The 14,819-nt window shown below is 36.9% G+C and overlaps 1 protein-coding gene across 2 annotated transcripts in view; it reads right to left on the reverse strand.

Annotated features, from left to right (window-relative positions):
• LTN1 (listerin E3 ubiquitin protein ligase 1) overlaps window positions 1-14,819 on the reverse strand; it is a 72,617-nt gene that overhangs the window by 7,755 nt on the left and 50,043 nt on the right. For both annotated transcript variants that reach the window (XM_032630122.1, XM_032630123.1), the window contains 7 exons: window positions 13,272-13,414; window positions 9,314-9,449; window positions 8,969-9,113; window positions 7,845-8,058; window positions 7,140-7,377; window positions 6,725-6,799; window positions 3,563-3,749 (listed from right to left, as the gene is read on the reverse strand). In XM_032630122.1, the coding sequence (XP_032486013.1) occupies window positions 3,563-3,749; window positions 6,725-6,799; window positions 7,140-7,377; window positions 7,845-8,058; window positions 8,969-9,113; window positions 9,314-9,449; window positions 13,272-13,414 (1,138 nt within the window). The remainder of the gene's footprint in view (window positions 1-3,562; window positions 3,750-6,724; window positions 6,800-7,139; window positions 7,378-7,844; window positions 8,059-8,968; window positions 9,114-9,313; window positions 9,450-13,271; window positions 13,415-14,819) is intronic.

Here is a 14,819-nt window from a genome sequence, read left to right on the forward strand (position 1 = left end):
AAGAGTCCTATAAAATATATGCCACAGTCTTACTTTCCAGTTGTGTCATTTGAAGGCACTGCTTCTCATAAACTAGCAGAAGTTTTCACTATCCCCTCATTATCAGACATATGCCTCTAACATCTTTCTCAAACTGTCTCCCTGTTGATAAGTTCACACCCACTTGGAGTCTCTGAGCTGAGAAAAATCTATTCACCATTCCCCAGAGACGATTTGCTCACTCTCCTCCCAAATCTTCCACACGTCCCATCCGCACCATAATCCCTAATCTTTCAAAATTCTGCTTAAAACGAATCCCATTTTTATGGCTGACATCATGCTATATCAAACATTTCAGCATCCCTTTATGACAGCACAAACTAGTATTTCAAAATGTCTTGGGGTCTTCTCATTAGTTATTTTATAAATCAGGACATTTCACAAAAAATATGGATTCTTTTTCTGGTTTATTCTTAAAAAAACAGGAAAATTTGGCACCGTTGGGTGTACTATAGGTATCTATGTGAGACATGTGCTTTAGACTTGCTCCTCAATAATGTAGTTTTCATTCATTAACATTTACCTTGTAGCTCTTTGGTATTTGTACCCGTTTTAAAATTATTTCTTACACTATGTTTCTTCATAGTACAAATATACCATTTTCTGAACACTATAAATGGTCAAATACAAAGATCAAGCCATAGTATTTGGAATTGATTCTTAAAAAAATGATCAAAGAACCTTTACAATGAAGAAATCTGGAGGACACTACCTTTACCAAGTAACCAAACTTAACATCACCAATAAAAGGACAGATGACATTCTGTGCTCCTGAGGTGAGGCACTGAGAATACATCACCACTGTGCAGTAAATACTCTTGCTGAAAAGCAACCAGAATCTAATGTTGAGGAAACTACCAGACAAATCCAAACTGGAAGACAGTCTACAAAATAACTGATCCGGTGAATGACACCAAAGAAAAGTAGAGGAATTATAAACTAAAGAAATATGACAGACAAATGCAAACATGACCCTTGATTGAAACCTCAATATAGAAGGAAATAAAACTATAAAGGACATCTGACAACTGGGAAAATTTAAATACAAATTAGATAATATTACTGCATCGAAATCAAATTTGAGTGTAATATTTATATTACATTTATGTTGAAACATGTCTTGGTCTTAGGAGACATATGTTTAAATACTTTTGGTAAAGCATCATGATGTCTGCTGTCCACCTTCTCTGTAAATCCGAGTATTTTTCAAAATAAAAAGTTGGAAGCAAAGTAGAATTTCTTTAAAAACTTAATACATATAGCATTGGGCTTTTAAAAACACATGTCTATTACCCAGCAATCCCACTCTTAGGTATACAATGCAAGAGAAATGAGAAATATATGTACACACAAAAAATTTATGCACAAATGCTCACTGCAGCTTTATTCACAATAGGCAAAAAGTGGAAACAACCTAAATGCCCACTGGATGACTGGATAAACAAAATGTGGTATAGTCATACAACGCAATATTATTTAGGCATAAAAAGTAATGCCATACTGATACATGCTATACTATGAATGAATCTTGAAAACATTATGCCATATGAAATAAGCCAGACACAAAAGGCCACATATGTGAAAGGTCCACAGTAGGCAAATCCATAGAGACAAAAAATAGATTAGTGGTTGCCAGTGGCTGGGGAGTTTGAAAGGAAATGGGAAGTGACTGCAGATAGGTAAGGGTTTTTCTGGGGGGTGGAAGGATGTTGAAACTATTCTAAATTTAGATAGTGGTGATAGGTGCACAATTCTGTGAATACACTAGAAACACCAAGCTGTACACTTTAAATAAATTTGATGATATGTGAAATATATCTCAACTATAAAAAACATACATACAGGTGCGTGCACATGCGTGTGCGTGCACACACACACACCTTTGCTTCTAATGCAATCTGACTCACTAGTTTTAAGAAGAACGTTAAAAACAACTCAGGGGGCTTCCCTGGTGGCGCAGTGGTTGAGAGTCTGCCTGCTGATGCAGGGGACACGGGTTCACGCCCCGGTCCGGGAAGATCCCACATGCCGCGGAGCGGCTGGGCCTGTGGGCCGTGGCCGCTGGGCCTGCGCGTCCGGAGCCTGTGCTCCGCAACGGGAGAGGCCACAGCAGTGAGAGGCCCATGTACCGAAAAAAGAAAAAAAAAAAAAAAAAAAAAAAAACACAACTCAGATTAAGGACCAATGTTTTTTTAAATTTTTCGGTTTGTTTTAAGGACTCCTCTAATTAGTGTTATTTACTGGGTTATGCTGGTTTATCTGTTGACAGCTCAGTTCAATTTCTAGGCTCAGTAAATGCTGCTGTAATGCTTTGTGCCCCCTCCCCCTCCCCCACTCTGGCCTAATAGGAAAGATGAGGCGTGGCCAGATTCCTAATTTCTGAATATATGATAACGAGAACGAATTCTTACACATAAAAACTTCAATTTGCTGCAGTTTTTTAGAGACCAATAATATTTTAAGAAACAAATTTGTAAACAAATTTACAAGGCGCTCTTGAAATACATCATACAGCGAATTAAAATTAGCTCAAATCACAAACATAAGTGGTAGACTGAAAAGAAATAAAATAATTTGAACATCTAGATCAGTGTTGCCTCTGTGATTTAATTTTCCCCTTAAAAAAATGCAAAAGTGCTTATGTTTCTATATTTATACCAAGGTATGGGTTATTAGCAACATAAATTATAACTTAAGGATTCTAAAAAATTACATTGGAAATGAATGCCAAGATGTTTAGTCACACTTTAAATATGTAATAATTAAGTCTTTTTGTATTAACCTGTCAAAGAAGCCACCTACTTTATTAAACTGATTCAATCAATGTGTTAATCTTTTTAAAAGTGGGAATCTGTCAAAAGAATTTTTAAAAATGGAGTAGATTTCTCCAACTTCCTTCTTAAACATGAGACAACAGAGACACCTAGTGCCTGCTAAAATAATTTGGTTAAAATAATTACAATAGGGTATTTTCTATATTTAGCGATAATAGTCTGAATTATATAAGGTAGTATTTCACAGATCTTTCTCTGAACACTGATTTTCAAGTAAGGCAAATTTCCAACGATGTAGTTATTGACATCTCCACAAGAGTCAGAAGTTGACCAAAGGAAAAAGAATAGCAGGATCCGATTCTTTCGAAACGCTTTACTGTGGTAGCACAAAATTAAATTATAGAAATCTGGTTTCCTGCAATAAAAGGACTTGGTGGCTACATTCAGTTAGAAAAAAAAAATTAATCTAAGCATATTCCAGAGATTAATTACTTTTGCAAAAAAACTGTGTGTGTGTGTGTGTGTGTGTGTGTGTGTGTGTGTGTGTGTGTGTAAAAACCTGTAGGAGGATGAGGAAGCAGAGAGAGAAATAAATTTAGCAGAATGTCTGAAATTAGCCAGATAAGATTAGATTAAAATGTGAGGCATTTCCCCTTTTTTTCCAAAAGGAGGGTAAGGAAAGGATTTAGGACAGTAACAGAGAAATACATATAGGACAGAACTGTCAAAAGTCGTCTCATTTTATTTACCTGAGATGCAGCAGCTTTGAAGAAAGTAAGTATTAATTTCCAAGTGAGGAGGTATCCCAGAACATAGCAGAAGTCTTCACTCAGTGGCTTAATAGTAACTATCTGTCCAACAGGAATACACCCCAAAACATTTTCTAGTAAGTCTTCTTGAGTGCTAAGAAGAGACATCAGTGCTGCTGGTGGTGACCTAAGAATCAATGATTAAACACCACAATTTTCTTCATAACTTGTCCCTTAACAAATTGACAGCACATACAAATTTCAAGCATTTAAAAAAAATCTTTATTTTCCAAAAAACATTTTAAAAGTCCCCCTTTATAGATTCAATTTTGACCCCTAATTCACATAGAGGCAGTTACAGAATTTGAAAGACATTAAGTATTATATAAATATATACCTACATTTCCATATTTATAAATATAAAAAATATAAAAATATAATTTTTATATTTATAAATATATAAAATATGCTATAAAATATGAACTCTAGAGGTTAGCACTTAAAGGAAAGACCCTTTTAGAAAACATATATTTCAACCTTCTGTTTTGTAGATGAAAAAAAAAATCAGATACCCAGAGAAGCTAAATTATTAGTCTGAAGTCCCTTGGCTAGTCAGGGGAATGATTAGGGCTAACAAATCCTATCAGGTCCTTTATCATCCTATAAAGGGTAAAAAGATCGTAAGACTCTATGTTTCTTCAATGAAGTAAATTTTAACATTCACATTAATCCATGACAATGTGAAGTAATTTTCTTCTTTACGGAAGTACTGCACTCATTAACACTTACAGATGAGCTTATAAGATTCTCAAAAAGTGAAATACTTGCGTGCATCTCCTGTCAAACTCTCTTCTCTCTGACGTTCTAGCTTGTTTCTCTCCTTTCACCTCTGTGATCTTTCTTCCCTTGTGGTTTCCTACTACCAGTCCATAAACAAGTCTTCTTTAAGCTTCTGCCCTTAAGTTTTTACCTTCAATACCACCATCTCATGTACCAACCCTTTTCCATTCCATACCAACCGTCACTAGATTTCACAAACAACAGCTCTCCACTTTCTACACTAACCTCCATGCACTGCTACGACTTCTGGCATGGCGTCCCCCTCTGCTTGCTTCTTCGTACAGTTTAGGCTTTATACTATTGCCAGAATCAGCTGGTAGTATCCCATCTTCTACCAAACAATGCCCAGACTCCTAAAAAATGTCATTTTGAAGGCCCTTCATTACCCTTCCAGCTTCATCTTCCACTCTACCCTCCTTGCCTACTCCACACGTATTCATTTATACTTTTATTCAACAAATGAGCACTACTTATGACTGTTTTAGGCCAAAAAACCTGGGTCTGTGAATATAGTCAGGAACAAGAGACAAAAATGTCTGCCTTCACAGAGCTTATATTCCAGTGGAAGAAGATCTAGACAATTAAAAAATACGTTAAATGGCAACTACTCAATATTCCCCAAGCATTTCCTGAACACTCATGCCTCAATGCCTTTGCACATAGTGTTCACACAACTTTTCCCTGCCCTACTAAAGTGCTCCCTAATCTGAAATGTCCAGCATAAATGTCTCTTCCTCAGGAGAATGTCTTCTCTTCCTGGCACAGCAGTTGTGTCCCTCTAACATCATCCTTTTTCTTAGCACTTGTCATACACTGTCTTCTATTATAGGGTAATATCATCTAAATTAGATTATAAACTCTTTAAGAAAAATACTGTTTACCTAACACTGTATTCTCTCCTCAATGTTTAATTAATACTTTGCACAAAGGGGTGCACAACAGATTTTTGAATTGGTATACTCTTTCCACAGCTCCCATGTGGCCAAAGACAGTTTTACTAAACAGTAGCAAACTGAAAATGATTTAGGAACAATTAAGAAGAGAGAGTAACTATCTCTTTGGGTGAACTCTAAATTTCATTTTTATCTCACAGATAAACTTACGAGATCTGAAGGAACATATACTCTAAATTTAGAGCTTTTGTATTGCCTCAGTCTTCTAAAGTCATTATGATGGATTATGAGAATTTAATAAAGCAAACTACAGATGGTCCCCAACTTATGATGGTTTGACTTACAATTTTTCAACTTTGCAATAGTGTGAAAGCAATAAGCATTCAATAGAAACCATACTAAGAATTTTGGTCATTTCCCAGGCTGGCGATATGCAGTACACTACTCTCTTATGATGCTGGGCAGTGGTGGCAAACTGCAGCTCCCAATCAGCCACGTGATCATGCAGGTTAACAACCAATACACTCACAACCATTCTTACCCAGACAACCATTCCGCTTTTCACTTTCTGTATTCAATAAATTACATGAGATATTTAACACTTTATAAGATGGCTCTGTGTTAGATGTTTTTTTTTTTTTTTGGCTGCCTTGGGTCTTTGTTGCTGCGTGCGGGCTTTCTCTAGTTGCAGTGAGCAGGGGCCACTCTTCGATGCGGTGCGTGGGCTTCTCACTGCGGTGGCTTCTCTCGTGGAGCACAGACTCTAGGCGCGCGGGCTTCAGCAGTTGTGGCGCACGGGCTTAGTTGCTCCGCAGCATGTGGGATCTTCCCAGACCAGGGCTTGAACCCGTGTCCCCTGCATTGGCAGGTGGGTTCTTAATCACTGCGCCACCAGGGAAGTCCCCATGTTAGATGATTGTGCCCAACTGTGGGCTCATGTAAGTGTTCTGAGGCTGAGGTTAAGCTGATGTTCGGTAGGTTAGGGGTATCAAATGAATTTTTTAAGATTAATTAATCAATTAATTTATTTTCGGCTGTGTTGGGTCTTCGTTGCTGCGCATGGGCTTCCTCTAGTTGCGGCAAGTGGGGGCTACTCTTTGCTGCAGTGCGTGGGCTTCTCATTGTGGTGGCTTCTCTTGTTGGGGAGCACAGGCTCCAGGCACGCAGGCTCAGTAGTTGTGGCTCACAGGCTCTAGAGCGCAGGCTCAGTAATTGTGGTGCATGGGCTTAGTTGCTCCACGGCATGTGGGATCTTCCTGGACCAGGGCTGGAACCCGTGTCCCCTGCATTGGCAGGCAGATCCTTAACCACTGCACCACCAGGGAAGCCCTCAAATGCATTTTTGACTCAACACAATTTTCAACTTACAATGAGTTTATTGGGATATAACTCCATAAGTCAAAGAAGCTTTGCATTAAAAAAAACTTACAAGGCTGGTTCTTCTTCTTCATCTCCATATGACTTTAGATTATCCTGATCATATTGTGGGAATTCAGGCATCAATCTGGAAGTTAGAATATTTAAATTATATTAAACGGTTCATTGTTACATCATGCTTAAAAGCAAAAAGACCAATACTTATTCTGTAATGAGTATATTTTTTTTTACTGAGTTTTTTCTGAAATAACCCATTATGGCCAGGACTATCTAAATGTAAACTGTGCATGGGGAACAGTGACCTAAAAGATCAAAAACTTGGCATCCCTGTTATTGAAATGCATAGTCAAGCTTACTTTGTTGTTGTTTTAACTGTGACTTTTTTTAATGACTAAAAGTTAAAGCTAAATATATATTCCATTTTTTTTAGAACACCACGACACTGATTCAATTGAAAGAATTCTTACTTGTATAGCATATGATAAACAGCAATTTGCACAGGCCGAGCTCTGTAAAGGAGTAATGGGGCTAATGTATTTAACAAAGTCTGGAGATACTCTGGCAAGTTTGTTTTTTGGCCAGCAACCAATCTTGCAGGGAGTTTTTGACTCAATAGCTGATCCTTTGGGATATAAGTTAATGTTTCACACATGGGCTTCAGCATTGCATTTTGAAACGATGTTTCAGATGTATCTCTGCCTTCTCCTGATGACAAAAAGGAAAGAAATATTCATACCCCAAAACAAAGTGCGTAATACAGCTTGACCCATTCACAGACAACCAAATGTTATTTAAGAAATAAAAACTTGACAAACATTAAAGCAGTCCTAACTAGAAACATGAACTGAATATATATTTCAGATAATCTCAACTATTTAATGACTTCTATTATCTCATCCTTAAAAAAAAAAGACATATGAGTTAAAAAAATCTATTCTTGTTATCTGAATTAGTATTATTTTAATTTTCAATGGTCTTTGGATGTCTTGCCATTTTTCAATTCTTGTCTGTAAAGCAGAAGCATATATGATGCTTCTGAGATGCGAAGCTTTCTCTCTGGCTCTTTTACTATTTTGTACTGTGTGACTTAAACATCCAGAGTTGTTTTTTGTTTTTAACTTTTCAACAAGTCATTTTCAATGAATCTCACTATTATTCCCTTTTTCACTTGCCTGTAACAGTCACCAAAAGAGGTAAAAGCAAACTGTGGATGCCTGGAGAAAAAAATTCTTTCCATTCACTGATTAGATTTACAGGAAGACTGCCAGTGGTATCCAGAGTTGTGGAATCAAAAAAAGCACTGAGTTCACAGGTCAAATCACAGCTGACACAGGCAAACAGTTGTACAAGTGGAACAGAATACAATGTCTGATTCTCATTTGTTGTCTGAAGAAACAAAAATTAAATAAGTAAGCAGACTTCTAGAATACTACAAATCAAGACAATAAAGTCCCTTTCATTTCTCTAAATTTGAAAAGAAGCAGGTGAAATGCATAGTCTCAGAAGACATTTATATATTTTACATCAAGATAACTTCGTTTCAAAATTAAATATTAGGAATTATCAGTAGAATCAATCCATTTATTCTGAAATGGTTTGTATTTCTAAAACTATGAAAGAAAATATTATCAATTACCATTTACCAAGTTGAGTATATTAAAAGCACATTTATAATCTTCTCAGGATCCCTATAGGAGCCCTAGTAATTGGGTATTGTTAAACTATTGTAAAATAAGGAAACTGAGGCTCAACTAGGTAAACTTTAATACTCTAAGCCACACAGCTAACAGCAGGCAAAGCAGAGATTCAGACAAATTCAACTCTGACTGACTTGCTATGTGACAGCCCGTAAGTATTACACATCTGGTTGCTTTGGGTCATAAAAAGAACACTAATTCCCTCTGAATTTGCTTAATCTTTAATGCATTACTCTGGCAATACTGAAACAGTACATTTTAAGAATAATTTAATTAGAACCAAAAGACCTAAAAACTTGTCATGAAAAGATAAAACCTTAATGGGCTGTACTGCAAATATTATACCAGGATGAGCTAATGGAGAGAACATTTTAAAAGCAATTAGCAGATTTGTTACCGAATGATTTTGACAGACATTAAACCTCAATCATTTTACTGATCTGTCAAGTAGTAGCTGGTGTGGAACATATCTATAAAGTGTTTAAACGTTTGCAAAGGAGCTAACTACAATCATTACTTGAAGAAGATTAGCGAATAGTTCTGGTACACAGATATGCACGAAGACCCAGTAGCTGTGATGACCCAGCAGATTAATTTACCTCCAACCAAGCCAACATGGAGCACATGATGAAGTCCCATTCACTCTCTGCCAAAGGAGATGAGCAGTATTTCAGAAATAGGGAAAGGAACCGGATTATTTCTATATTTACACCGAGTATCTCTGGACTTACTTCTGACAGATTACTGTGATAAAGACAAAAACAAAACAAAACACTGAAGAATTATATAGACATTCAATTGGAAACATTTAAATCTCATATATTTACAACAGACTGACTGAAATGTCTACCATCTTATTGCTCTACAAAACTATGACTATAAGATACATAATCTCAGTCCACATCATAAATAGAGGGGAAAAAACTGTATAAAGTATTACCTACCAACTGAAAAGAAAAATATCTTCATGATCTTTCTTCCAGGTTATCAGAATTTTTAATATACCATGTAATAGCTCTCCATCATCTATGCTTTTGGTTTGCAGACAAGAATTGAAAATGGCGAGATGTCCAAAACCTCCTAAAGCAAAATAAAAAATTAAAAATGTTTTAAATTGTATTGCTGCTATAAAAAAGAAAGTCTACTTTGAGATAGGTTAAAAACTTTCTTCAGAAGTGTCCAGGTTAAGAACCCTGAAAATTAGGGCTTACATGAAAGAGTCAACAAATGAGCTTATAAACTCCACAGGGCAGGGACCCTGTCTCCACACCCAGCGCAGAAAAGAAAGTGTGGAGGGGAAGCTGGGAAGCAAGTAAATGATACTGTGCATTAAACTAACCTATGCTACTTTTTTGTTTTCTTAAGTATAGGACTTATTCAGCATACCTACCTCTCAAAAAACAAACAAACCCTAGATAGAGTGCAAAGTTAAATAAAGTTGGAAGATAGAACATCCTATTTCATAATTCATACATTCACTCAGTAAGCATCTGCTATATCTGGAAAGTTCTTAAGGGTTCCCTACTCTTTAGTATCCCTGGTTGCTCCTTATCCTTCAACTCTCAGCTTAAATACTGCCTCCACACTGAAATTCCCAAGTATACAAAGTATGCACCTCCTCATTTCTCTAATATCCCTTATTTGTTGCCTTTATAGCACTAATGTTTACTTGTTTGTTTATTTATTTATTTTGGGGGGAGGAGCTCTACTTTTTTATTATTAAAATTAATATACAATGTTATATTAGTTTCAGGTATACAACATAGATTTTCTGATATTTTTATACATTATAAAATGATCACCACTGCAGTAAGACCAGTCACCATCCATCACCATACAAGGTTGTTAAAATACTATTGATCTTATTCCCTAGGTGTACATGTTTACTTATTTATTATCTTAATTAGAAAGTAGGCTCCGTGAAAGCAGGAACCTTGTCTGTTTTACTTACCCCTAGCATATGTCCCCCTAGCATGATGCCTGAGATCCAGAGGCATTTATTTTGACTGACTAAATTAAGAACAAATAAATGAGTGAATACAAGGTACACTGTTAGATGCTGGGGAGAGAAAGCTGAACAAAATCCAGTCTCTGAAGGGACTCATCTAGCAGTACTGGCAGACTTAAAAACAAATTAGAATATGGACACAAATTGAGAGCCCAGAACAGGAAATCAGATTTGAGTCAGAAGAGGCTTCCTGAAGTTGGTGTGTGAACTGGGATTTACCAAAAGATCAAAGTCTGCAAGCCTAGAAAAGGGACACTCCAAGGAATGCTAAGGCACAAAGTTGTAAGAAAGTATAGTGTTCAAAATTCATGAGAATTTAGCATGGTCAGGGTCCAGGATGGAAGCAAAAGAGGTAAAACTGGAGAAATAAGTTGCAGTAAGATTGTAAAATGTCTTATAGGCCAAACTAAGGACTTAGGTTTTTATCCTGTAGGTAAGTGGGAACCAAGGAAAAAAGCAAAAATTAATTAATTAATAACAATGTAATCTTCCTTTAAAGGCTGAGGAAGAATTTTTAAAAAAATCTTCCTGACAAAATAGAAGAGGCTCAAGTTCAATCAGAAACAACTGATTTTCTAATAACTGAAAAGTATTTCTTAGCTAATTCTGTTTTGTCACTTTGGCTGGAAGAGCAAAATTGACTGTCAAATCTTAAAAACATTCCCCTTCCTGTTGGCCTCTGCACAGCTGGGCACCTCTGGTCTGCGCGAACAGCACATAATTGTGTGGCACCGTGGTCCTGTCTCCTGCCCCTTCCCCCTCTCTGCCATCCTTCAGTTATAACCCATGCTGGAGAAATAACCTACACTTCCATCAGGTAATCCTCTCTTCCATGCACAATAAGTTCAACTGTATCCCTGTTCCAGAACTGCAAATCCCAACCTAATCCCACAGTTTAACTACATAAGTGAGCTCAATGGTAAAGCTTAATGCCACAAAAGTTTATTTTTGACACCGGCTGGCCCTTTGTGCTATCAAGGCAATTCTGTCTCATTATGTTCTTTGATGGACATATTCTTCTTCCACTATTTCAAACTTTCCCTACCCTTCTTAAAATCTACAATCCAGTTTTTACTTATTAAATGACCTAAAGAGACATGAAGCCATGAAGTTCCCAACCCCCTCTATACCTACATGTGCGTCCATCCTACACCTCTCCTTATCTTGTCTCCGCCTATACATGGCTGGTATCTTCTAACTGCTCTAGATCCAGCCCTACATGCCCTCCCCTCTCACCTTCTCAGTGGGAGCTTTCGTCAGTTATTCCATCTCTATTTTCCATTCCCCCTCCGTCCCCACAACATATATTTCCCCTTTGACCTTGTGTTCATCTCCAGCTTTCACCTCTTTCAACATCCCTTCCTGCCAAACACGCAGAACAGACTACCTGCTCCCATTTTCTCACCACTATTCATTCCAACAATGCCAAAGCCAATGGCTGAACTGTGGCATTTAACGGATGATGAATATTACCTAAAACTCTGCTTTTGCTTATCTTTTTTTATCTTTAGTCCTTATTCTCAAATGTGCCTCCATCCACATACCTATTAAATCTATGTACTGGTGTTCCCTTGATGTTCTTTTCGCTCTTCACTCTCCCTAAAGAAGCTCATACTCATTTACAGGTTATACTATCACCTACATGACATGGACTTTGAAAGCAGTATTTCCATCCAGCCAATAGCCTATTGCTTACTGACAATCTCTATTTTAGTATTTATTCCAAAGACACCTTAACCTAATGTGTCTAAAACTCAACATTAGCTCCCTGTATACTCCTTCCCCATGCTCCTTCCAATCCTCAAGTCTCCTGTAGGGTTTCCTATAAGGCCTAAAGGTACTTCCATATACTCAATCCAGAAATATAATCACAGAACCCCATCAATTCTACTTCCTACGTCTTTCATTTCCATCTCCTCTCTTCCATCTGTGCCTTGATTCAAGCTCTCTTCTCTCTCATCGTGATTATTCCCATAGCTCTCTACCTAGTCTTCTGCTCCTAATCTCTCTTCTCTCACATTCACCCTTCACACAGTTGTCAAAATAATCTTTCTAACATAAATGTGATAGTCTTACTACCTTCCTACCTAACTTGGGCCAATAGCTCCTTACCTCCTACCACTTAAAGTCGAAACTCCGTAACTGACAAAACTAGGCCTTTATGATCTGTTCTTCAAAAATCCATATTCTTGTGCACCCTAACAGCTCTGTCCCCAACTTTCTACCTTAAATGCCAACCAAAATGAACTATGCATTCTCCTATGTTTTTGTGTACCTGGAATACCTTTCCCAACCGCGTCCATATGGAAAACTATCTTTCATTGAAATATTTCTCTTTGTGAAATAGCCAGAACATCTCAAAGCAAAGTGGAAAACTCCTTTTCTGCACTTCCACGCATATGGCATCTTTTTGCTACGTCAGTTATCATACAACTTTATGTCTACCTTCTCTACAAAAGGAACTGCCACATAGCCAGGGTCAGTAAGTGCTTGTTAAATTAATAAGCAAATGAACTAATAGAGTACAGAATGTCCGAAAAGTTTAAAACATAACAAAAGCTGTTCCCTCTTTTGCCTTTGTAAGTTCAAATACTGGTTGACGAGGGAGAGATGACACATAGCTAAAATAAGCTATACATGGAAAAGAAATGATTAGAGGATATCTGTGGTTGTGAATCTTCCCATAAGGCGGCAGCATTTCTGACCTGCAAAATAGTAACAGCCACTCTCCAATGACACTCGTCCTACTGAGTCAACTTGTTATATAGCAAAAGTATAAACTAGGAAAAAAATTAACTATAATTCATCTCTGCTAGATTTGGATTTAGATATTAAGAAACACTTCTTTCATCTCAAGCAATAATCAGTGAAATATTTATTACCAAGCAACTAACCATTAATACTGCAAACATCTTCCTTGGTCCAGGCCAAAAGGGCAGGTATACATTGAGCAATGAATTCTTTCTTGTCTTCTTTTGACAAAAATGGACAGAGACTTTGAATGGTATGCATATTACCTTCTGTTAGTGGAAAAAAACTGTTTAAAGAACAAAAAAAAGGTATGAATTATATTTATCCTAAATAGTTATTTCAGAAAATTCTTCTTATTCAGACTATTCAGAAAGAATAATATTTCCACTATATAAAATAATTGTAGAGAAAAAAAAGAAACTAGGAAAGAGACTGACACTTGCTGATTCTGGATGATGAACTGTGGATAATTATTTTTTGCTGCTTCTCTTTTTCACGTTTCTAATTTTTAAAATAACTTTCCCCATGTATAATTTTTTTTAAATTATACATGATTATGCTCTCTTTAAGAGTCTACTGATTCAATTTAAAGAGTACCAGTTGCATGTTGTTTGTATGAACTGATATTCATATATGTGCATATATATAGTTGGGTTTTATTTACTTAAGTTTTGTATTATTTGCCACTTATATACTTTGTAGATTGTCTTTTTTTAAAATATCTTTATTGGAGTATAATTGCTTTACAATGTTGTGTTAGTTTCTGTTGTACAACTAAGTGAATCAGCTATACATATACATATATCCTCATATCCCCTGCCTCTTGAGCCTCCCTCCCATCCTCCCTGGACCAGGGAAGTCCATTCTTTCCACTTTAAAGCTATATAACTACATTAAAAACAAAACCAGGGACTTCCCTGGTGCGCAGTGATTAAAAATCTGCCTGCCAATGCAGGGGACACGGGTTCGAGCCCGGGTCCGGGAAGATCCCACGTGCCGTGGAGCAACTAAGCCGGTGCACCACAGCTACTGAGCCTGTGCTCTAGAGACCGTGAGCCACAACTACAGAGCCCGCGTGCCACAACTACTGAAGCCCGAGTGCCTAGAGCCCGTGTTCTGCAAAAAGAGAAGCCACTGCAATGAGAAACCTGCGCACTGCAAGGAAGAGTAGCCCCCGCTCACCGCAACTACAGAAAGCCCGTGCGCAGCAACGAAGACCCAACGCAGCCAAAAATAAATTTAAAAAGAAACCCCCAAATATTCCACACTATCATAATTTAACTATTTCCCTGTTGGTGGACATTTAGGTTTTTCCCCCCAAATTTTTGCTCTTACAAATAATGCTGTAATAACTGTCTTTGAGCAGATACTATTCTGCATATGTGCAAATACCTCTTTAGGCTAGATTCCTGGAAGTAGAATTGCAAAATCAAAGGATTTGAGTGTATTATATTTGATAATTTCAAGTTGCTTTTCAAAAAAGCATAATCAATTTACATTTTCACTAAAAATGTACAAGCTTGGTTTGCTGCACACTTAATGACTCTTTTTAATTCCTGGCAATACGGTAGATAAAATGTACTACTTTTAATTTGTATTTCGTATTTCACATTTCATAAATGAATTATCTTTGACTATTTCACCTATGAATTACCTGCTCAACTCCTAGACACATTCTTCAATTTGAATAG

The sequence above is a fragment of the Phocoena sinus genome, chromosome 4, assembly GCF_008692025.1.
Source record: "Phocoena sinus isolate mPhoSin1 chromosome 4, mPhoSin1.pri, whole genome shotgun sequence".
Lineage (NCBI taxonomy): Eukaryota > Metazoa > Chordata > Mammalia > Artiodactyla > Phocoenidae > Phocoena > Phocoena sinus.